At 52.1% G+C, this 21421-nt stretch overlaps 10 protein-coding genes across 10 annotated transcripts; 1 reads left to right on the top strand and 9 right to left on the bottom strand.

Moving 5' to 3' along the window:
• Nucleotides 1-242: 242 nt before the first annotated feature.
• Nucleotides 243-2122, bottom strand: CKM354_000726600 (uncharacterized protein; the record flags this gene model as incomplete). Its single annotated transcript, XM_044802609.1, has 3 exons — nt 243-1452; nt 1519-1646; nt 1703-2122. 3 exons carry the CDS (start codon nt 2120-2122, stop codon nt 243-245), a joined length of 1758 nt encoding a protein of 585 aa, XP_044658544.1.
• Nucleotides 2123-2427: 305 nt separating this feature from the next.
• CKM354_000726500 (uncharacterized protein) lies at nt 2428-3568 on the bottom strand (the record flags this gene model as incomplete). Its single annotated transcript, XM_044802608.1, has 3 exons — nt 2428-3154; nt 3209-3441; nt 3506-3568. 3 exons carry the CDS (start codon nt 3566-3568, stop codon nt 2428-2430), a joined length of 1023 nt encoding a protein of 340 aa, XP_044658543.1.
• A 3685-nt stretch (nt 3569-7253) lies between these two features.
• Nucleotides 7254-8409, bottom strand: CKM354_000726400 (electron carrier DRE2; the record flags this gene model as incomplete). The annotated part of the gene is made up of 2 exons (XM_044802607.1): nt 7254-7576; nt 7629-8409. 2 exons carry the CDS (start codon nt 8407-8409, stop codon nt 7254-7256), a joined length of 1104 nt encoding a protein of 367 aa, XP_044658542.1.
• A 610-nt stretch (nt 8410-9019) lies between these two features.
• CKM354_000726300 (uncharacterized protein) lies at nt 9020-9822 on the top strand (the record flags this gene model as incomplete). Its single annotated transcript, XM_044802606.1, has 3 exons — nt 9020-9178; nt 9273-9558; nt 9626-9822. 3 exons carry the CDS (start codon nt 9020-9022, stop codon nt 9820-9822), a joined length of 642 nt encoding a protein of 213 aa, XP_044658541.1.
• Nucleotides 9823-10163: 341 nt separating this feature from the next.
• Nucleotides 10164-12239, bottom strand: CKM354_000726200 (uncharacterized protein; the record flags this gene model as incomplete). Its single annotated transcript, XM_044802605.1, has 5 exons — nt 10164-10602; nt 10667-10784; nt 10844-11110; nt 11163-11942; nt 11996-12239. The coding sequence occupies 5 exons, from the start codon at nt 12237-12239 to the stop codon at nt 10164-10166; spliced, it is 1848 nt and encodes a 615-aa protein (XP_044658540.1).
• A 1447-nt stretch (nt 12240-13686) lies between these two features.
• Nucleotides 13687-14309, bottom strand: CKM354_000726100 (uncharacterized protein; the record flags this gene model as incomplete). The annotated part of the gene is made up of 2 exons (XM_044802604.1): nt 13687-14052; nt 14109-14309. The coding sequence occupies 2 exons, from the start codon at nt 14307-14309 to the stop codon at nt 13687-13689; spliced, it is 567 nt and encodes a 188-aa protein (XP_044658539.1).
• Nucleotides 14310-15291: 982 nt separating this feature from the next.
• CKM354_000726000 (uncharacterized protein) lies at nt 15292-16937 on the bottom strand (the record flags this gene model as incomplete). Its single annotated transcript, XM_044802603.1, has 2 exons — nt 15292-16821; nt 16878-16937. The coding sequence occupies 2 exons, from the start codon at nt 16935-16937 to the stop codon at nt 15292-15294; spliced, it is 1590 nt and encodes a 529-aa protein (XP_044658538.1).
• A 227-nt stretch (nt 16938-17164) lies between these two features.
• CKM354_000725900 (uncharacterized protein) lies at nt 17165-18001 on the bottom strand (the record flags this gene model as incomplete). Its single annotated transcript, XM_044802602.1, has 1 exon — nt 17165-18001. The coding sequence occupies one exon, from the start codon at nt 17999-18001 to the stop codon at nt 17165-17167; it is 837 nt and encodes a 278-aa protein (XP_044658537.1).
• A 126-nt stretch (nt 18002-18127) lies between these two features.
• Nucleotides 18128-19066, bottom strand: CKM354_000725800 (uncharacterized protein; the record flags this gene model as incomplete). Its single annotated transcript, XM_044802601.1, has 2 exons — nt 18128-18958; nt 19022-19066. 2 exons carry the CDS (start codon nt 19064-19066, stop codon nt 18128-18130), a joined length of 876 nt encoding a protein of 291 aa, XP_044658536.1.
• Nucleotides 19067-19928: 862 nt separating this feature from the next.
• Nucleotides 19929-21149, bottom strand: CKM354_000725700 (uncharacterized protein; the record flags this gene model as incomplete). The annotated part of the gene is made up of 5 exons (XM_044802600.1): nt 19929-20278; nt 20371-20422; nt 20483-20567; nt 20620-20647; nt 20750-21149. The coding sequence occupies 5 exons, from the start codon at nt 21147-21149 to the stop codon at nt 19929-19931; spliced, it is 915 nt and encodes a 304-aa protein (XP_044658535.1).
• Nucleotides 21150-21421: the final 272 nt, after the last annotated feature.

Raw genomic sequence — 21421 nt, 5'->3', positions numbered from 1 at the left:
AACACTGTAAACTCACTCCCGCGTGCATCATCGCACATCCTACATCAACTTGACTCCCGTCGCAGCTCGTTTGGCGGCTCGGCAAGCAAGCGGGCTCCAAGAAATTGACCGAAGCATTGCCAGCATGATACGATTCCAGCTTCATTCTACAGTAGGAGACAAAAAGGGTCTCGGGCATCGGAAATATAATCTTGCGAATCGCCCGATTGCGAGATATCTCACTGCAGTAGCTCGCATTGTACTCAACCCTCAACTTCCAAACTCTCAAAGCGACTACCAATTCCAGCCGCAAATCTATATTCCGATGCACAACTCTGACCTCCAGTGCCGAATCCACCTCCATTGCCACACCCTTCCTCGCTCCCACTCAAAAAGTCCTGCATCCCCCAAGCAATCCTCTCCGCCCCCAATCTCGCACCCTCCAAATTTCCCGCTCCAGGACCAAGTCTCAATGCCGCAAACTTGCCCGTGACGAACAATGGCACTCCCTCCTTCCACATTAAATCATCTGTCAAAGCCGGCAATCCATCATACCCTTCCACAGGAAACTCCTCACGTATATTTCTCAGCATACCCAACTTCTCGAAATCCGACTGCACTCCAGTAGCAAAATATACGAAATGTACCTTCCTCTTCTCCAGATTCTCCACTTTCGGTTCTGTCTCGATCTCCCACCACCCTTCACCTCCTCCCTCTCCCTCTTCATGAAACTCGCTCCTCGCAACCTTACAACCCTCATGCACCTCTACTTTCCCTTTCTCAACCCAATTCTTCAACACCTTCGCAAACCTCGGTGTAACACTCCCACCGCCTCGTGCCACTTTGACCATTTCACTTCTTTCACAGTCAGTATCCGCAGACCAGAACGAAGCTTTCTCGTGGTTGCGGAATTTTCCAATCCAACTGAGATCAACATCGAAAGGTTTGATCTTCAGACACGAACGGGTGAGATGGAAGACTCTGAGATTTGGCGACGTGCGATGGTGATGTCGTAGGACGCGATCGATGATTTGCACGCTTGTCAGACCTCCACCAACGACGAGGATGTTCGTCTCTTCGGATGATCTCCTCAATCGATGCAGCCGCGATTGAAGAACTGCGTCTCCATTGGGATGGAAAGCGTGGCATGTATTCGGCGGGAAGGCACCATTCGATCGCTGTGGGAAAGGTGCTGGGACCGTTGGCGTGTTTCCGGCTCCGACCGCGAGGACGGCGGTGCGAGTATAATATGTTTGTCCCTCTGCTGTTGCGATCGTGAAGATTTTCTCATTGGGAGATATATGTTTGACATAGTCGTATTGAATATTCGATGCTGTTGCTTTCTGAATGAGATCGGACGATAAGAGGTCGTAGCGGGTGGCGATGGAAGTGCAGTAGGATGTGAACAGGTCGGCGGGTGGAGTGAAGTAGTCCTTTCGGTCCCTTTCGTCGATCGTTATGCTAGCTCTCGCTCTGTGTGAGTGCTGTCAGCTATCATTTTGATTCGGTTTCAGATTAGATAGTATTATTATTGCTCACTGTTCTCCAGGTTTCCGATTATTCCTCCGCTTCTTCATCTGATGTTTACTCAATTCTTTGCCGACACAGCCTGCGATCTCGATGCATTCGTCCTCTCGTCCGGCGGCATGAGCATAAGCTAACAAGCCCTGTTTCACAGAGTCAGCATGCGGGGCTTTGCTCGACAAGGAAGAGTGTAGGATACATCTCTATCCCTTGGATCCGGATGAAAGAACATCGGACTCCTCAAATGACTAATCTCAAGCAACTTGAATAACCGCTCCCATTTCGCCATCCACGTATCACCAGAATTGTCAAGAACGAGCATCGATGGATGAGAATTCGACTCTCGCAATGAAGGTTCATTCTTTACTCGATCACTTCCCAAAGGCCGAACCTTCCCCGTCTTTGAATTCTTAATCGTAGCCTGTCCAGCATGTTTCCTGATCCAATGATATCGATGATGTTCTTCATCTGTGAAAATTGCAGATGGAGTGTGTTCTCGTAATCTTGCTGCTGTCGCGAGGCCGCAGGGACCGGCTCCGATGATGATTGTGTCGTAGATGAATGGCAAGGTGGAGGTCTCCCTTTCGGGAGACATGCTGTCAGCTCTTGAGGAGGGCATTTTGGGCGGTTATGCGATTGTGTGTTTGACGAGAAGTCGTGTTGTACGCTGTGAGTGCTTCCATGACGCTTCGTCAATGGATTGAAGTTGGAGCTGATGTGCCATTAAGGTGGTCCTTCTAGGTACCTACATGAATGGTTTCGCGTCACAGCCGACCATGCGCCGAAGATTTGTCGAATGTCATGCTCAGTGTCGTGACTGCAACAATCATGGTTGGTGTTGCTGTTGAGAGCAGATAATGATGTTCTGTGTTCGTCGATGCTTTGTTCGCGAACAGGCGAGCCAGCAACTTGACTTACCACTGCTTACACATTCAACAACCACTTGAAACCCGCCAACGTGTCTCTCACAAATTCAGTGCTCCGATCAAGTTCAGGCCAATTTGTCCAGAACATATGTCCATAGCCGTCATACACTTCAAGTCTTGTCTTAACCCCATTCTCCTTCAAAACATGCTCATATATCAGAGCTTCATCCCGCAATGGATCCAAGCCCGCGATCTGCAAGTAACAAGCAGGTAGTCCAGCCAGGTTCTCGTGCAGCAATGGGTTGAACCGCGTATCAGTAGAGCCTTCTCCCGCAAAATTTGGAGGCGCGTGCGTGGCGAACTTGTCTCCAAATAAAGGATCATTGACAGACTCCTTCCGACTGCGATACTCGGATGTCCATTTCTCTAGCACTGCATCCCACCACAACAGTGATGGAACAGAGAGATACTGTCCTGTGATTGGAGGCTTCATGCCATCATCTCGAGTCATTTGAGACATGACAGCAGCCAGATTGCCTCCAGCGCTGGATCCACCTACAATAAAGCCAGCTGTGGGATCTCCAGGAAGCTCGGAGTGTTGTGGCGATGCTGTCTTCGCAATATATGTAACCACATCGTGGCAGTCTTCTACGCATTTTGGCCATGGGTGTTCGGGTCCTAGTCGGTAATCGACGTTGATACAGAGTGCTCCAAGGTCTCGTGCGAACATACGACAGTTCAAATCTTCATCTGTCAGGTCGCCCATTGTCCAGCCGCCTTCATGTCTAGAAGTAGTTAGTATTGGGTTCAAGTTGCAGCCTCAGCAACGAAAGACGCACAGCATGACAATGACTGGCGATGGCTTTGACACAGCTTCTATTGGCTTAAAAATCCTGATCGGTATCTGGTACCCGTCTCTGGCTTGTATAGTGCTCATCTTCTCATGGACGTGATCGGGAATTGGGCCTGGGATCGGATAAAGATGTCGCAACTTTGCGAGATGATCGGCTCGTCGCTGTCGCCATTCTGAATGCTCGCCTCCTACTGCAGGTCCTGCACGTTGTCCAACAGCCTGTGATCTTGCAAGTCATTGTACTGCTCTGCACTCTCAAGATTGGCAATAGCTGAATACATACCTTCGCCAGTTGCGGGGCAACTGTGCCCATGCGCTCGCGATCTTGCTCTGAGATGATGGCCATCGTCGAAGATTTCTGGCTGATCTTGGAAATTACTTCAAGAATTCTCAACTTGGAATGTTGTGGAAAGAAGGATGGGAAGATGCGGCAGTTGAAGCTCGGCTCAATGCCACCATGTTGATCAACCTTGGCAAGAACTGGTGCTGGTCACCAGCAACCTTCAATTGTCAGGCAGTGACACAGAACTCACCCAAACATCTCTACCAGCAAAAGATCTTTTACAAGAACAGAGAAACGAAACCTCGGAAGCTTGTAGTCCTCCAATGCTCTGTGATCGCGTGTACCTTACACCTCTTACTCACGGACATTCCCCAAATTCATCGAAGCCCTCAATCAAGTCCATGGAACGCCTTAATCAAGCTCATATGACTGCAATCGCTACGACCGCCGGCCGAATCATGCAATGATCTGAGGGAAACAGGTAGATGAAGCCGAACATCTTCCTTCAATTCACCCACACAACTTGGTGCAGCACAGAACATTGCCTTGCACACTAGTACACTTCCCTTCTTTCACTTCGTCTTCGTCGGTATCTCCCTTTTTCTTTGAGTCGCGGAGAAGAGTTAGCAACATCGCCCTCACAGCCATCGCACGGTTTCTCTCTTCCGGCTCCAGTCCGCAGCTCCGCCACGATAGCTTTCGATCAACAATGATAGACCCAACACTCAAGAAGGAGGAGCACTAAAGAAAGAAGAAGAACTCACGCAAGTAATATTGCACTTAATCTTCCCGTCTAGCGCCGTCTTCTCATCTATATTGTCTTTTTTGCAAGTGTCGGTTGAGTCGTCGCATTGGCCGTGAGCTTTTAAGATGGCTTGCTGGATTGCATTCAGGTTCGTGGATTGAGAATTGTCGATTGCATTTTCGAGTGGAGAAGGAAGAGCGAGGGTGGTGCCATAGAGGGCTATAAGAGAAAAGAGAACGGTGGGTGTAGATGCGAGACGCATTTCGAGATGCTTGTTGTATGCAATTCGTGAACGCGATGGTATGAGGTATCCTATTCGTGAGAAGAAGGCCAGGTTGGCTTTTATACCTCTCCGGATAGGTGAGCCACGTTTGTACACTGTATCGATGCATGATACTCTCCGGATCATTCTTCGGAGTAATAATCCATCATACGACTGTAACCAACTTGTCCAAGGAAAGCTGTGCCGTGAAGCTCAGACCACACTTCCAGACTGGGCTTCAGTCAGCCAGCTCACCCCCTGTCCGAAAAGCCAAAAGAGTTGTCCCAAGCAGAATTCAAAACGCTGCCCTACTAGCTCTTCCATGAATTCAGAAACTACTCTCACTGACATCGTCATAATCTTCCTGTCATCTTCCTAGCAAGTTCCAAAGCAGCAGATCGTATTTCCAGGCGAACCGGAGCAAGCTCCGCCATGATTGAGAATTCCATTCTACATTGCGAACAATTAGTCTCTCTTCTACAGTATGAAAGAATTTGAGGATGGAGATGAAGCAGAACGATCTTACGCATTCAATTTTGCATTCAGAACCCACGGCTAAGTTCATCGTTTTGCAAGTGTCCGTCGTCTCATCGCAGCCAACATTCGTCTGCAAGACCGTGTTCTCTTGCATGACATCGGACTTGGCCGAGTCTAGTTTGGTGTCGAGTACACCAGCCATTGTCCATGGAAGGGCGAAGAGGCAGACGAGAAGCCGTGATGTAGTGGATTTGAAATGCATCTTGTGTCTTGTTTCGCAAGGTTCTGGTTATTGAGATTCTTCGCCGCGGTTTCTGGGGATGTCTTCGGGCTGCGAGCGAGTCTTAATTGCTCGTCATCGGCGGCAGCTAAATGGCATTATATATCTCGTCAATGCCTCGTAGCTTGTCATATGTGTACGAGGAGCGGGAAGTTTCGCAGTCAACAATGTTCGGAGGGCTAGGTAGTGAGCTTTAGGGCTTCAAAGGCCCAACTTGTTAATACAGTCTTCTCAAGCGAAGTGAAGGAAGGGTCTCCTTGCAGAATACGGTGAAAAGGAATATGTGTTCAGTAGGAGACCGCCGAATAGAGATCATTCGGCTGTATCTGAGCATTACAGTGGAGCAAAAGCCCCATGCGCTCAACGTACGACTGCATGTGCTTTGCACAGAGATGTCCAAATGGAGGCAGTCCGAATCCCTCAGGGATACGCTCCCGTCACTTCGCTTTGGAAGACTGTACATATGCTGCAGAGTGCTGGCGGTACATGCAGCAGGCATTGTACGTCCACGGTAGGCAATTGAAGCTTTGTATGCGCGTTCGAGCACGCCGTTCTGAGAAGGAAATACGAAGTTCTGCCCTAGTGTAAACATGCTAGAGGCTGAACCCTGTTGTTCTGTCCAAGACTGAAGTCCTGTCGTTTGTGAGTATCGCGATCTAGCTCAGAACATCGAACATGCGATACTCACTCCCTCTCTCGCCCCTTATGGAACACATCTACGCACAAAGCCCAAAGCAACACTGAAAGTTTCCTTGCACGTCCACACACTTCCCTCCCTTCGTCGTCTTACCATTCTATTCATCATATCACGTAAGCCTCTTCTGCACGTGTGATATGTATGGCATGACTCTAGCCACTCAATAACTTACGCAGATAGCAATGCAATCATCGCCCAAGTTCAGCGAATAGAGTTTGCAGGAATCCAGCTTGCAACCGGGTCGGCCGTCGCAAAGTTCGTTGATGATATTGACCGCGCGAGAAGGACACTGCGCATTGCTGGAGTCGGTGCTCGGCGCCTGCGGGCTGGCGAAGACGACGGCCACCGAGGCGAGCAGAAGAGTGGCACTGAAGAACTGCATTGTGATATTGCGATTGCTGCAAAACGTGTGATGTGGTTTGAAAAGCTTCGTCGTTGATGAAAGGCGAGCAATTATATGCCTCATGATCTGTTTCTCGTATTCGCGAGAATAGCGGTTGACTGACTGGCCCAGGCATGTAGTCAGTGCTCTCCACTAGCAACCGGCAATGAGAAGATGGTGAGACTAAGTCCAGAATCCAGGACAGATAGAACTACGTGGGATCCACGGACCCGGTTCTCTGAAATTCAGGCTCGGCGAGCGGTAGTCCAGAAATGGAGAACAGAATCGGAAGGATGACACCTTGTTCGTGGAAGTGTGACGGCTGAGCATCCTTGTTCACGAGGCAAGAGAAGTCCAGTTCTTCCAGATTCTGCACGGAAACGTGCATCAACAAGACTCCAGCATGTTGCTCAATGCTGATCTTCTAGAGTCTGGTGTTGGGTCGCCAGTGATTGTCTGCAACGAGTCCTGCTGTCCAGTCTAAAGTTGATCCAGACAAGCTTCTCACCTTGATGACCAAGGATCCTGGAGGCGATGAGACTCCTTGTCATCAATGCTTAAGTCATGCGGATGGCATGGATGAGCAAAGTCAAAATGACCATGTTATTCCCAGGCTTTTCCCGAAGTTCCACGAAAAGCAACGACTTGTCAGGCAATGACCAATAAATCGCCGAGTCGATCTCTGTGTGATGGCGTGGTACAACGTGCCAATGGTATAGTTCTAGTACTGTGGAATAGAATGCTTACTCATGAACCCCGGGCGCCATTTACCTTCGTCCATATGCGTTCTCTTCTCGTTCGGACGGGTATTTCGCCATTGTATAGCCATCTATGCCAGCCGTTTGTCCGATTCACATGCGCCCAACGCCTCGCTGATCCCATCAATCATTGCCATTGGCACAGTGTTACAACTGGACAACATTGTTCAGCAGCCGCACTTCCTCGCCCGGCTTGAACGCAGGTAGACCAATGTAAGGGCATCCGTCACAGCGGAAGGCATCGCCGAGAGCACAATTGCCGCACGAGCCCACCTTGCCTTGCACAGTGAAGTCGACTTCGGTCAGGTCATCGGCAGCAAGTGTTGGTGCAGCCACGTTCAGCTTCTGCAGGTTCTTGTCTGCTTCAGCCCGCTTGGCTTTGTCCTCGGCGGCAATGCGTTCAGCAAGACCGCAGGTGCAGTCTTTGCATGCTCGCCTTCGCTTTGTTCCATTGGGCTTGCAAGCTTCAGCTACGATAGTGTCAGTGCGTTGATCCCGAGTAAACGTTCGTGTAGCACTCACGAATATTCAGCGGCTTCTGCCTATCCTCCTCGGTCAACAAGGTATCGGGGTCGATTTTACCAGCCCGCTCCAATTCGTCGTCATCTGGAAACTCGTCCTCTGCGCTGTCCCAATCGGCTTCATTTTCAATGAAGCCCACACCCGCAGGCGTGGACGTGACTGCAGGCGCAGCGCCGTTGCCATTGGTGTGCTGCACCTCGACGTCGCCCATCTTCCTCTTGCCCATGTTGGCAGCCTCCAGCTCATTTGCAGGTACCGCCGCTGCATCGGCCTTCTTCTTTTTGCCAAAGCTCAGCTTGACCGTCTGCGTGGAGGCTGTACTGTCTTGTTTCACCATGCCATCCCCATTGCCATCCACTAAGCCTGCCAAGATAGCCTCTGTCTTTTCTGAACTCTGCACGGCACCCAATTGTCCATCCTGACTCTTCAGGCGTCCACCCGGCTTCAGGCTGTCCACTATCCTCTGCATAACGGCGCGATCCAGTAGCTTTGTGCCCTCGTTGGGTGAGCCAACGTCTGAAAGTAGGAGTACTACATCGTATGTGGTCGCAGGAAGTGACACCAAGCCGAGTGCCAGTCGATCCAGCATCTGGATGTCTGTCTGTGAGCGGTCGTATGCCTCGGCGACTTCTGTCAGAGCGGAAGGGTGCGAGGCAACGGAAGGTGGAGCGAGAAGGAGCGTTCGGGTGTTCGAGGAGGCATTGGTCTGTTTGACGGGGGCAACGAAGTCATCAGTCATATCAAAGTCGGGCGTGTTGTCGATGAGCACCGAGGGAGCCATGGTGGTCGACGGGAATGGGTGTCTGGTGTGTGAGGGCGTGGGAAAGAGAAATTGGTGGTGGTATATGAGTCGAGATAGTCGGCAGGCTGGATTATCTGCTTCGAGGGAACATCTCCGCGCATCAAAGTGCAGGTGATGACAAACCGTCGTCGGAGGCAGTCGAGTCCAGTGGCGTGGGAGGTGGGGTGAGTCGACGGCTGCGGGCTTGGCGCCAGGGTCTTTCTTTCACCACCGCAATCGCCGACGTCGCAAAGGTCATCACCAGCGTGTTGTATGCGTCTTCCGAGACTTGATACAGCAGCGGTATCTCCCTTCCAGCGAACGTACGATGCTGTCTCCCACATGGCGGCCATGATCCCGTCCAAGGTAGGTCCGACTCTCACAACCCACCCTCGCAACCGCATCAGACGGCGCGAAGCTGGTGAGCACGGAAGTCACAAGCGAGCACCAATGTAGCGCTTGGCGGAGAAACGACGACGATGACAGGATGCGACTGCATCTCATTCATCCAGTGTTGCCAGGACATGTCTCGACTCCTCTCTGTCGTCAAATTGACGCTCCCATACCGCTCTGCCACCACCACGAGCACCAACAGCAGAACACTCGCACCATGAGCGGATCGCCTCGCAGAGCCGCCGGTGTGGCCGAAGAGCTTCGCGCCTTCATAGATCGAATGGAGTTGATGTATGAGTACCTCATCGGAGAAGGCTATGTCCGCCATATGGACATCCAAGTCCCTCCACATGGCCTGCCAAAGGACCCCGTCGATGTGAGTGTCTCCACCCAGCAAGAGTGTGGTCAGAATCGCCGCAGAGACACTTTCTCGTTACGGTTGCAGCTCCCTCTGACGAGACGCTGCCCAGGTCATCAACTTACGCGGTGCCGGCCTCGAACCAGACACTATTGAGCTGATCGGCATTCTGCCGTGCTTCTGCAATTACGCAAACGCCGAGCACCGAATTGCCTCCCGCTTAGAATACGACATCCCCATTGCTCCAGGATGCGCCGCTGTTTCGTATCTGGTCAATTCATTCCTTCCGGAAGACTTCAGGGACGTCGGGAATGATGAGCGGATGCCTCCAACAACATTCAAGATTGCCACCGCAATCGGTCCAGCAGGTTGGAACATTGCCTACGACATGCAAAAGAGTTAGTCCTTCAATCGTCCCTGAACGACAAGTCTCAGAATCTGTCGATGAAGCTGACTGCCGGGTAGAGATGATCACAAAATGGCCACTCAATGGCTGGGCCAATCGCCATGACGTGTCGGTCGAGGACTTCTTCTCGGACTGGGCCCAGCATGTGAAGTCTGGCGAATGGGTCTTTAGCGCAACCCCAGCATGCTTCCTTCGCACCATCCAAGTCCGGCTCGGCACCGGTACCAATGGCCACGCCCACGATAATGGTCACTGATGCACTTGACGCGTGTCTGGACTGATCTTCTCCCTTTATCCTGGAGCAGCCTTCTGTGCGTACAGACGCTGTGCACGCAACTTTTTCTGAAGCATTGGAGGTACTTGAATAGGACACGACGCAGGATATGTTTTCACAGAAGCGAAACATGTTCGCAGCATGGACATTACCGAGCACATCCGCGACAGGATCGAAAGAATAGAGGAACACAAGAGTAGTAATACTATCAATTCACAGCGGGTATCTCAATGCTAGAAATAACAAAACCCACTCCCTCTCAATGCATCAAGTCATGATTGAACAATTGCTTGCAATGCAATATGCTCCCCAAATCACTGACATTACGACTCATGCGGCCTCGAATACGACATACCTCTTACCCCACTAATGCCCGTCGCCTCAGCATCAGCACCAGAACTCTCATGAATGCCTTCTCTCTCCGTCGCCGGCGGCAACTGCAAATCCTCTCTTCTCTCCTCTCCTTCCATGCCCGCCGCATCTGCCTTCTTGATGCCTCTTGCTCCAGGCTGCAAATACAACGCATCTGCGGTGACCAAGTCCTCTCCTATCGGTGGCTGCCATTTTGAACTCTTGCGTGGTGGTACGTGTGTGATGTACATCGTGTCGATTTCCTCGAGCGTACGGCCTTGGTGCTCTTCGAGGAAGAAGAAGACAATCGGGATCGAAATGAAGCAGCACGAGGCGAAGATGTAGCCGTATTGGAAGTCGATGGCGGAGGTGATGAAGGGGCTAAAGAAGGATATGAGGAAGTTCCAGATCCTGTTGACGAGATATGATGGTTAGCTGGTGTGGCCCTAGCGAAATGTATGTGGAAAGAGCTTACCAGTTACTTGAGCTGGCGATTCCCATGCACATGGTCCTGTAACGTGTGGGGTACAGTTCTCCAACGACGACCCAGATAACGGGGCCCCATGTCATTGCGTATCCTGCGATGAAGAGACCTGGGAAGGATTGATTAGCACGAGTTTCATCCGGAAATCGATGAGCGAAGGGTTCTTACAAGCAAACACAATCATTGCGGCACCGGCCTTTGGCGTTGATGTTGGATTTGCTTGATCCAAGGAAAAGTGTCCGACGGAAGAGAAGACCATGAAACACATGAACATCCAACTTGCTCCCCACATTAGAGCTCCGCGGCGCCCGGCTTTCTCGATTACGTAGAGACCTGGAAAGGTGAAAGCGAAGTTCACAGCGCCGAGGATCATGCTGGTGATGTAGCTGTTGTCAAGCCCGGTTGCCGTGAAGATGGTCGTCCCGAAGTAGAAAACTGGAATGCTGTCAGCAAACGCAAGCCATAGTGGATAATAAGTGCGACTTACAAAAGTTGGCGCCTGTGAGTTGTTGCAGTGCTTGCATTGTAACGCCCAGCAAAGTTCGATATGCCATACGAGGTCCAGTGAAGATTTCGTACCACTTCGGCTTGCCACCTCCTGCGAATTCGGCGTCGTATTTCTCTTTAATCTCGCGCATCTCGCGTTGCACTTCCCAGTGGTTTATGGTCACTCCGTACGATCGGGCAATGGTCTTCCGGGCTCTTTCGATGTTGTTGTGGCGGTAGTCCCAGCGAGGTGACTCTGGGAGGAACAGGACTCCGATGACCATCAAGGCTGGTGGGATGAAGCCGACGCCCATAGGAATACGCCATGCTGATGCGTCCTGGTTTTTCTCGGTTCCGAAGTTGATGCAGTATGCGACGAAGATGCCGAGCGTGATGAAGAGCTGGTAGCAACCAACCATTGCTCCTCGGATGTATCTGGGTGCTGTCTCGGATTGGTACATAGGAGTCAGGACAGAAAGGCCTCCGACACCGAGACCAGCTACCCATCTGCCCAGTGCGACTTGGTACCATTTATACTCCGCAGTCATTTGGACGATCACGCCCACGCAGAAGATGATGTTCCAGAAAATGATACAGACTTTGCGGCCGAATTTGTCTGCTACGGGGGCGGAGCACAAGGCACCAAACATGGTTCCGATAGAGAGAAGACCAACAATCGTTCCGGAGACGGCATCAGTGAAGGCATAGGTATCGGGCGAATTGCCAACGTTGCCAAATCGTCGCAAGAAGTCGGGCATCTCGAGGAATCCACTGATCTGACCTGTTTCGTCTATGTGAGATGATTGCTAAGAGCTGCAATAGTAACCTACTTACCGGTATCATAGCCAAAAATGAAACCACCAATGCTCACAATTGCTGCAAGGGCGAATGTATATGGGCGCAATAATCTGATCTTTTCTCGGTCTGTGGGAGCTCCGTCTCTTTCCACATCGCCATGATGCTGTTTGTCAGTCGACCTCTTTTCGGTGCCAACGGGCGATGCAGCGCCATCTTGTCGAGGAGTGGTTGCTCCACTGTCCGTATTCTTCGCTCTGCCAAACATTTTGAGCCGATTCATGATCGGAGGACGGGAATGGAAACAGAGAGAAAAACAAAACAGTGTTACCAAAGTCGTGGAATGCTACGTGCCCTCCACGGGGCAGTTATATATGGGAACCTACAGTGGACCGGGAACCCCAAGGGCAGAAGATGAAGAACGGGCAGAGTTATGCGCCAACGTCGTCATCGCCATGTGCGCTCTGGTGGTTTCCCTCATCGAGAGCCGATTTGACAGCGGTGGAGTCTCCTTCGAGGCAACTTTGTGCTCTTCCGGTAAAGCGGGCTCCATAAGGTCGACGTCAGAAGGAGCTGCCGTCAAAGTCCGAGCATGCAACCTTTTATGCCCATGGTCGAGCTTGGCGGCACAAGATCTGCTTGGGAAGGCTTGTGATTGGGCTTGGTAATGACTGCACTGTTTTTGTGCTCGATCGATGCAGGCATGCGCAGGATTCCCGTTCTTCGTAACCGAATTTTGCTGCCATTTACTGGTTGGAAAGATGGGCTGCTTTGCGATTTCGCGATGAAGACGCGAGACAGGTCGACGTCATTCAATGCTGCCGAGTGCCGACGTCGCCCCAAGCCGCCGACACGCGCACGATTTCCTCACCTTTCCCACGTGTCGAACCCGTAGAGCCGCAGACAACTTACATCATTGTACATTTGCAGACTCTGCACAGCATCGACCCCGACACCAGAGCCTGGTGGCCAAGAACACTTGGATGGCAGTAGCCACTCTCAGAAAGAGAAGGTGCGCTCACAGCTCGGACGAATCTCGACACTTCCACACAAGATCGCGAGAACAGGACGCACCTGTCACTGCTTAGGAATCTATCTTTTCCTGGGTGCCCAGGGTCCACATAGAAACAGAATGCTCGGTCCGTGTCTTCGACTCCCGCCGCGCTCGGCATCTGTTTGCTTGCAAGGCCGAACACAATGATGGCGCCGAACAGCTTGGGCCACAGCAGTTTCGGCTTCGATATGAGGACTTCGACCAGCTGCGAAAGGCATGGCAAAGAAGAGCATCGTTATCAGTGGTCTCGTTGCAAGGTGTACTGGCTGCTCGGGTACAATCGCCCGACTGGCAGTGGAGCAGAAAAGGGGATACACTGTCGGAGACCACTTGACAATTTGTGATCGAGGTCCACTGTTCACCATCCCGGCGCCTAGTACCTATTTCCGCTGTTCCCTCACTCTGATAGCACTGTGCGAAAAAGGGGCCATGCATACAGCTCTCCTCGTGGACTCGCAGAGGCGTAAAGGCGTAGTCTCTGTCGACACTCCTAGCGAAACGTGGGAACCACTGTCATGCGGTAAAAGCTGATTTGGGTCTTTACAGCTTGTCGACTTACACCTGTCTCGGACCCCATCGTAACCTCACTGCGCCCTGGTATCTCGTCTCAAACGCCCGTGCCCCTTCCAGAAAGCAGAATCAACGTGTGTCATGGCAATCGCCCCAGCAGCAACCCTCACATCCAAAGGAGGCCAATGACACACATTGCCAGAAATGAACCGAATAACACGACTGCTGACGGGCTCGAGGTGAAAGATGACTGGGCTGCACTTGTTTGACAAGTACCTCCATTAGCGGTGCGCTTGGCTCCGCCGGTGATTTGGACGTCATATTGATAGTAGCCAGTACCGGTGAGGTTGTAGCTGATTGTCTTCGATAGAGGAGTAGGACCATAATTATCGTCAACGACGGTGACGATGCAAGAGGCACTTGACTTTGCGGTATCCAGCGCGCAAGATTCGTGCATGGTGGCGCTAGTCTCAGAGTAGATTGCTGCGCTGGTGACTCGGAAGAAGTCGCTGCCTTCTGTTATTGTTGCGACCTGGCAGCACATCAGCTTCACGTTGCGGGATCCTGCAGCTTCACGGCTCTGCTGACCTGACCCGCATTGCCAAATGGAGCTGAAGTCATGGAAACCACATAGGTTGTACTGCCATCGCAAGCATTTTCGATTGAAGCGGCCCATTGCGCATTGGGATTCATGTTGTCGATGAAGAGCGGCACAGAGCCCGAGTCTGATTCTGCTGTGGCGACATAGCTTGCGAGTGCCAGCATCAAGCACACGACTGGGCGAAGCATCTTCCCGCGGTAATCTGGCGCAACGAAATGGGTGGCAGTCGCATCAGGATCGACGCTGGATGTCCGCAGTTGACACTCGTCGCTCCAGCAAAGCTTGTCGGCCAAGCGGATTGGAGTGAAGGCGCGTATCAGATGAAGTCCGGTAGTAATCGAGCAGAAAAGATTGCCGGAGACATTCGCAAGTACGTGGGTGCGCTCCGTATTCCGCTCTAATCTTGTAGCTGCGTGCTAGCTGGACGCTGGAGAAACGTGGATGGAGCCAATAATCCTGAACTTTCATACTGCAAGCGAGGTGGTCCACTCCGGATCAACGCCCGAGCAAGAGGCAACGATGCAAGGCGGAAGAAAGTGAAGTGTTTCAATCCTCATGCCTGTGGCGTTTTCCCCGCGTCGCTTCACGTGTGCCTGACATGGCTGCCACACGCGACTTTGCGCTCTTCCGCGCAGTGGTGTAGACTGCGCAAGCGTTGTTGCGAACGTCTTGTGCAACGTGCTGTGTTGGTTCCAGAACGCGGAAACAACGTCCGCGCAAGGCTTAGCGACGGAAGTCACGACCGAGCGGACAGGGATTATGCGAAGCATTCCACTTTTCCCATTGTAGAAGTAGCTCCTTCGACCAACAAACGTCTCAATTTTTGATTGTTTGGATTGGACACTGTGGAAGGTGTCCGAAGCGAACGGCCCAATGCGTCGCGTATCAGCTGATAGGAGGGCTCCGACTTCACAGCATTGCTGGACTTCTTGCCGAGTTCCCAACTTCATCTCCCCGCTGGATGGCTGAATGGCGCCGCGCGGCTGTCCAAAAGAGAACCACGAAGCTCTCGTAGAGGACCATTGGAACTTTGGATCAAATGTCAACACAGGACTTCACTTCGCAGATATGGGCAAGCAGAAGAGCAGCGAGACGATCTCAGGCGCTGTCGGTGGGAAGAGGCCGGCGTCTGGACGATGGAATCCGGCACTTGCAGGGCCATCACCCGAATCAGATATTCTGCACGGGGTGAGCAGTTAGCTTCGAGGAGTTGTTGCAAATTGGCCACTCCGGTTTGAAAGCCAGACGCTCTGCCAATAGAGACCGGGCTTGTGGTATCCCGATGTCGTAGGCAATGATCTCGAGATGGCGCATCGTCCAACGGAACATGTCGTTCGACACTCTCTCCGGATTCGACGCCAGATATATCGGCATTAAGCACGACAGTCCGCTATACATTAAGGGACGGCCCTCTGAAGCGTGCACAGTGGGATATCTCAGTCCGGAATCGTCGCCAAAGAAGTACGGAAGACTGTATGCGATGTCTTCAGATACAGCCAAGATACAGGCAAGGGCATGGTTCAATCGCTGCGCATTGTCTCGAGTGGAAGTTAATTCGAACTCCATCTCGAGCAGGCGAACGATCTCCTCGTTTGCGGCGATGCGGATGCAGCGATATCGATTCATTACCGAAGCGCCAATATCGTTCTGGTACACGTCTTTGTGTTCAAGGAACTTCTCTCCGGGATTACGTAGAGGCAATCTTTCCGCATGGAACCGCGGCGATCGTCGATTGAACCAGATATTCAGGTCTCCTTCGATCGCGACCAGACAGTCGATATTCATGAGGATAGCGGCAGGGTCCACGACTCTCGTCGACGTGAGCACTTCGCACAATCGAGCTGCAATATACATGAGGTCAGCTGTCATGACCTCTTCGGCATGAAAACGACTTCGGAGAGGCTTCTCCAGCTTCAAAAGCGCGGTCGGTATGCGCTGCCTCTCATGCAGACAGCAGAGCTCGATCTGGGAAGCCACGCGCTGATACATCATATGATGCTCTACCCCCAGTATGGCTTCTTTCCCTCGCAACTGCATGAGTTGCACTGCGCCGGTTAAGTGGAGCAGGAGTCTCTGGCCATCCTTCGAGTTCCCGCCGGAATCGACCAATTCATAAAGCCCCAGCAATATGACTGTCGCCACAGTCTCGTCCGTCTGCGCCAGTCTCGGGTCCTGTAAGGACTTCTGTACCTGACAGAGGGACTTCGAATACTTCTCTCCCGCAATGACTGCGAGTGTACGATCCCCTTGTTGTGTCGATAATGAGGCCAACCCTAACGCCGTGACGACATTTGACAGCATGCTGTCCGCTTTGGCCTGGATGTAAAGCGGTGCTACGAAGTCCAATTCGTTCTTAGAATGTGCTAACCAAACGCTGACATACCTTTCGAAAAAGAGGTTAGCAGCCACAATTGTGGCATGGTACGCCGGGCTTGCAAGGGTTGACGACTGTGAAAACTGCACAATAGCTCCAGCTGACCGCTTAGCCTGCGAGTACGGCTTTCCGAAGTCCACCCCATCAGAAGGAGAGCTGTGGGAGACTCGGCTAGAAGCTGAAAGGCCGCCAGAACTAGCCTTCGAAGCTCTTATGTGGACGTCTCGCGTCTGATCGACCACGCGGAGGCTGGCCACATCTTGATATCCGGTACACTTTCGGTCTGCTCGCTTGCACTGGCCACAAGCAGGCCGTGCCTGATCGCACTGCAGAATCAATCAGTCTACTGAATCGGTTCGACGGCGCTGTAATTCATCGGTACCCTCGTCTTCCTCGCCCTGCATTCCGCACAACCTCTGCCTAATCTTCCGCGATAGACCATGTCGATTCTTCGAAGGTCACATTATGCTGCGCTTGCATCTACAGGACACTCAGACTGCGGGATTGCTCTCACCGTGCGACTACGTCACAATTCGAGTAAGCTGAAGCAGACGAATCAAATACAGTGGCGAGCTGCATACCAAAATCGGCCTAGTCTGCACTCGCGGCAGGATTTCTTCTTTGCTCAGCTGAACTTTGCTGAGCTTTGTACGTGCACAGCTTCCGACTTTACAATCGCTCGAAGCCAGATGGCAACATGCCTTTCTCCTCGACCCAGGTCCTGAGCACTTCTGCAAACAGCCTCGGATCCTGCCTGTTCCACGGGTGCCGCATGGCTTTGTGTTGAACAGCGAAAGTCTCGCGATTGAGCTTCCGACCAGCTTCTGCCACGTCGCGCGCAACTTGTACATTATCATTTGTCGGCAAGATGCCCTTCTTGGTCGCGGCAATGACGAGCGCTCGAGCTTCGAATTGTGGCCACTGTTCCTCACTCAAGCTGCCGGAGAAGACTTCCTTATTGAAGTCCAACGTGCACATTGATATGTCGCCAAACCGAACGTCCGTGCCGTCCATCAGCCAGCGCGTGACAGACCTAGGCATGGATCGCTCTATACGTTGATTTAACCATACTGCGTACGGAAGATATGGCGTGAAGCCATTCCTCGGCAGCCTTCCAACGCCGGACACGATCATCGAGGTTACGACCTCGGGATATTCCGCTGCAAGGCGCAAGGCAACACTTGCGCCTAGGCTATGCCCGACAACATGAGCCAACCCGTCATGACCTTGCTGTTGGATCAGTTGAGCGATTGTCTTTGCAGCGTACGCCGTCGTGTATGGCTGGATATGTCGAGCTTCGCCGTGGCAGATTTGATCTGGAACAAGAAGATGATAGTCGTGAAGATAAGGAATGACCATGTCCCAGTCATTGCGGTCGACACATGCTCCGTGGATGAGGACCACCGTGACTTTAGCCTCAGGGTTGATCGAAGAATGCGGTAGCACCTTGTCGACATCGAGATGCACCTGCTCTCGTGCAGGCCAAGAGTCGGAAGAGATGCCCATGCCAATCGAAGCCAGGCGATGTAGCGATCACTTGAAAATTGGGAAGAGGGACAGGACAGACCACGCCTTGAACGCAACCACTCCTGCATATTGTGGCTGTGCACGAGGTGACGGAACCTTAATCCTTCAACGGTCGAGCTTTCCAGGCACTCGAATCTCCAGGATCTCAAATCCGCCGAAGCGCTTCAAGTATCGTTCAGATTTGCGATACATCTTCAGAGTCCGGTGTCGTTTCCAACTAGACTGTGCGTTAATATCTTCCGATCCCACTATCGCTGATGGAGCTTGCCAGGCTGGATCAAGAACCAATAACGAACGCTTTCCTGATCGAGTCTTCTGGAGGCCGATTATAGTCATGCTGTGTCCAGGCCGTTGAAAGAACAGCGGCATGAGAGCAGTCTGACAGACAAGACTGGATCCTGCATCACGACCTGCGTGCGCAAAGTACTTCTCTACGAAGTTGAGCAACTCGTGCCATGCGTCTCTACCCTCGAAGACATGTCCTGTGCATGGGATACGGAGACTCAGCATGAGGGCTTCCGCCTCAGGTGTCCCAATATGTTTCCTGCTCCCTCGAATGCCTCCAGTCGCAATGCGGCCATGCGAGTTGATTCCGGCATCCCACGCGCTTTCGATCATTTCCTGGATATCGAGGATACTACATTTGTCAAGTGAGGAACTTGATCCCAAACATGTTATCGAGGCTGGAAGGCAAGAAAGAAGCGTTTGAATATTCCGATATCCGCAAAAATGTCCGCCTTCATTCCTCAGCTTGTGGACTTGCACGACTTCTGTCGTGCACAAGCACGCATGTTTGTTTTCTGGATCCTGCTGGAGATACTGCGCAAGCTTGGGTATCACATTGCGGGCTCGGTTCCGCTCAGTTTCTTCGCGGATCATATCTGCTATGCGATCAGGCATGCGATTTTCGAATGCATGTCGGCCCAGCTCTCGTTTCTGCAAGGCTTGCATCAGTGAACTTGCATTTCAAGCAGTTAAGCAATGAACTGTGCCACTGACCCCAAGTCTTCGGACCTCGATCTCATGTTGCTCTGCGACAGCCATACTTGCATATTGAAGCCAGCTGAGCTTTACAACTTTGTCGTTTTCGCAGCATCATCAGCTCAGCCACCAAATGAGTTCAACCTCGATACGAGACCTTGTCAGATCATAAATCGCGCAGTAGTGCCTTGCTCGAGCCACGCACTGCCACATGCACGTGTGTGAACGCGTGTGTGTACAATCCAGATTCCTGAACCCTCGAGGTGGCTTCCCAGTCGTGGATGACGCGCGGCCTGGCTGAGTGAGCTGACACGGTCAGCGACCATTGGCTAACAAACGTGACACGAGCGTAGCGCCACTTTTTGAATCGAGACAAGCACCAACCAAGCTTCATTCTCCGAAGCTTGGTACTGGGCTTTAAAATGGAAGTGGTGTCTTCATGGTATGTGGACTGTCTCACACCGCTTGCCGCTACTTCTCATTACTATTGCGTGTCACTCCTACTTCCAACCTTCGTTGATCATTCCCGGCTTTTGTTACTCTTGTGAAGCCAATCACTATCTGCTGCCGTCGAGATGACTGCCCCAAATGATGTCGAGATGCAATACCAGGCTCCTAGGCAAATGACTCCCACAGCACCAACCGCAGAGACTCCAGCTGCGCAAGAAGTAATTGCATGCTTCGTGAAGCTCGGAAATGATCGAAAGCTGACGAGATAAAAGACTCCACGAGAGGAAGAGAAACCCAAGAGAACATTCCTCGGCATGCGAGGTGGCGGTATAATTCGTGAGTGGCACATACGCTTTCGATTGACCTAGCTTGAGGTACTCGACTCACAATGTTGCACAGTTGATCTATGCGCCTGCTTCATCTGTTGCGAATGTATAGAAGGCTGTTGTCATGCTGTCGACGACTGTTGTTGCTGTTAAATAAGAAGCTTCCCATCTCTGGCATTTCGGCCTGACGAAGGATCTGCCTCCGGCCACGGCGTGTCTTCAATGCGATACACCAGTTTCTCACCACTTGCTTTCCCCTCGCGCATTTCCTGCATACCTGCCAAAGCCCCATACAGCCCCTCGCTGCCGACCCGTTGAGGATGCATCTTGAGCTGGCCTCCTGCCCAAAGCTTCTCGGCGATGCCCATATACTGTCTACCAAGGACGAAGTCTTCGGGCTGCGCTGGGATTCCTTCTCCTTCGTAGACATACCGTTCGCCGGTCATAGAGTACCCCAGGAACGACACTGACTTGACGTCCTCCCGTGGACACGCGATGTCTAGCAGGTTGCAGTATATTCCTCCTTCGCTCCCGAATGCCTGAGCACAAATCGCTGCAGAGCTTTCAATAGAGACAGTGTCGAACACTAACTCAACTTGTTCTTGGTTGCGGCGCGAATATCTTCGCCTACCGATGGAGCTCGCTGGACTGAGCATCAGTAGAGACCTAGGCATCGATTCAAAGTGGGCATGCTGATCCATACATAGTCGTATAGGAGCTTCGCTCCCCGCTCTCGCAACAAGTCGAAGTGTTTTGCAGAGCAGGATGTGGTGACCGAGTAGCCAAGCCTGGTTCACTGATCAGAACGCACTCTCGAACATCTGATTGCCAACAACACACTGGGCTGCAAGCTGCATGGCGATGGATCCTGTCGAAGTACTACCGCCATAGACAAGAAGAGGCTCTCCATCGGCCAAAGAAGACGTTCAAGGAAGTGGCAAGCTCAAGCTCTTGTGCAAAGCATACATACTCGTCCCAATCGCAACTCCGATCGATGCCGCTGCTTCAAAATCGACATTATCGGGTATGTGGAGTTGCAAATCACCTTTGACCACAATGTATCGAGCGAATGCTCCTCCCTCTGGGTAGGCGTCATTTGCCCCATGAGCAAAACCAGCAATTCGATCACCAGCCTGGAAAGATCTTGTCACGCCTTTGCCGACTTTCACAACGACTCCAGCGTAATCGCAACCTACGAGGGTACCCGAAGCACCGGCAGCATCCAAACTTGTGTGATCAGTGGGGTTGAGAGCAATGGCGACTGTTCGGACCAGGATGTAGCCGTCTCGTAGCTCCGGTATTGGGATTCGTTGCACTGTTGCCTGCCCGGCGCTTTGGCGAATGAGGCCGAAGTTCTCCTCGTTGTTCATCGTTGCCTAATTGCTCTTCGGCTTGAGTGTAGACGTGCCGAGGTCGTCATGTGCACCGGTATGCTGGTGATTGGAATCCTTATACCAAGATGCCCAGGCGAAAGGATCGTTGCGCTGCTGATAAATCCAAAGCCGCTCTTCTCAACACCGAACACCGCAGGCGATATACCGCACGATTATTGTTTGTTCCTGCCATGACGCTCTCAAGTAGGCATAGTGCGACGTGAGGGGCGCTCTTTCGATCTTGGCTCATCGCTGTCGCATATTTGGAG

This window comes from Cercospora kikuchii (assembly GCF_019650295.1).
Source record: "Cercospora kikuchii DNA, contig_00004, whole genome shotgun sequence".
Classification (NCBI taxonomy): domain Eukaryota; kingdom Fungi; phylum Ascomycota; class Dothideomycetes; order Mycosphaerellales; family Mycosphaerellaceae; genus Cercospora; species Cercospora kikuchii.
This window is presented reverse-complemented; position numbering and strand designations above follow the sequence as displayed.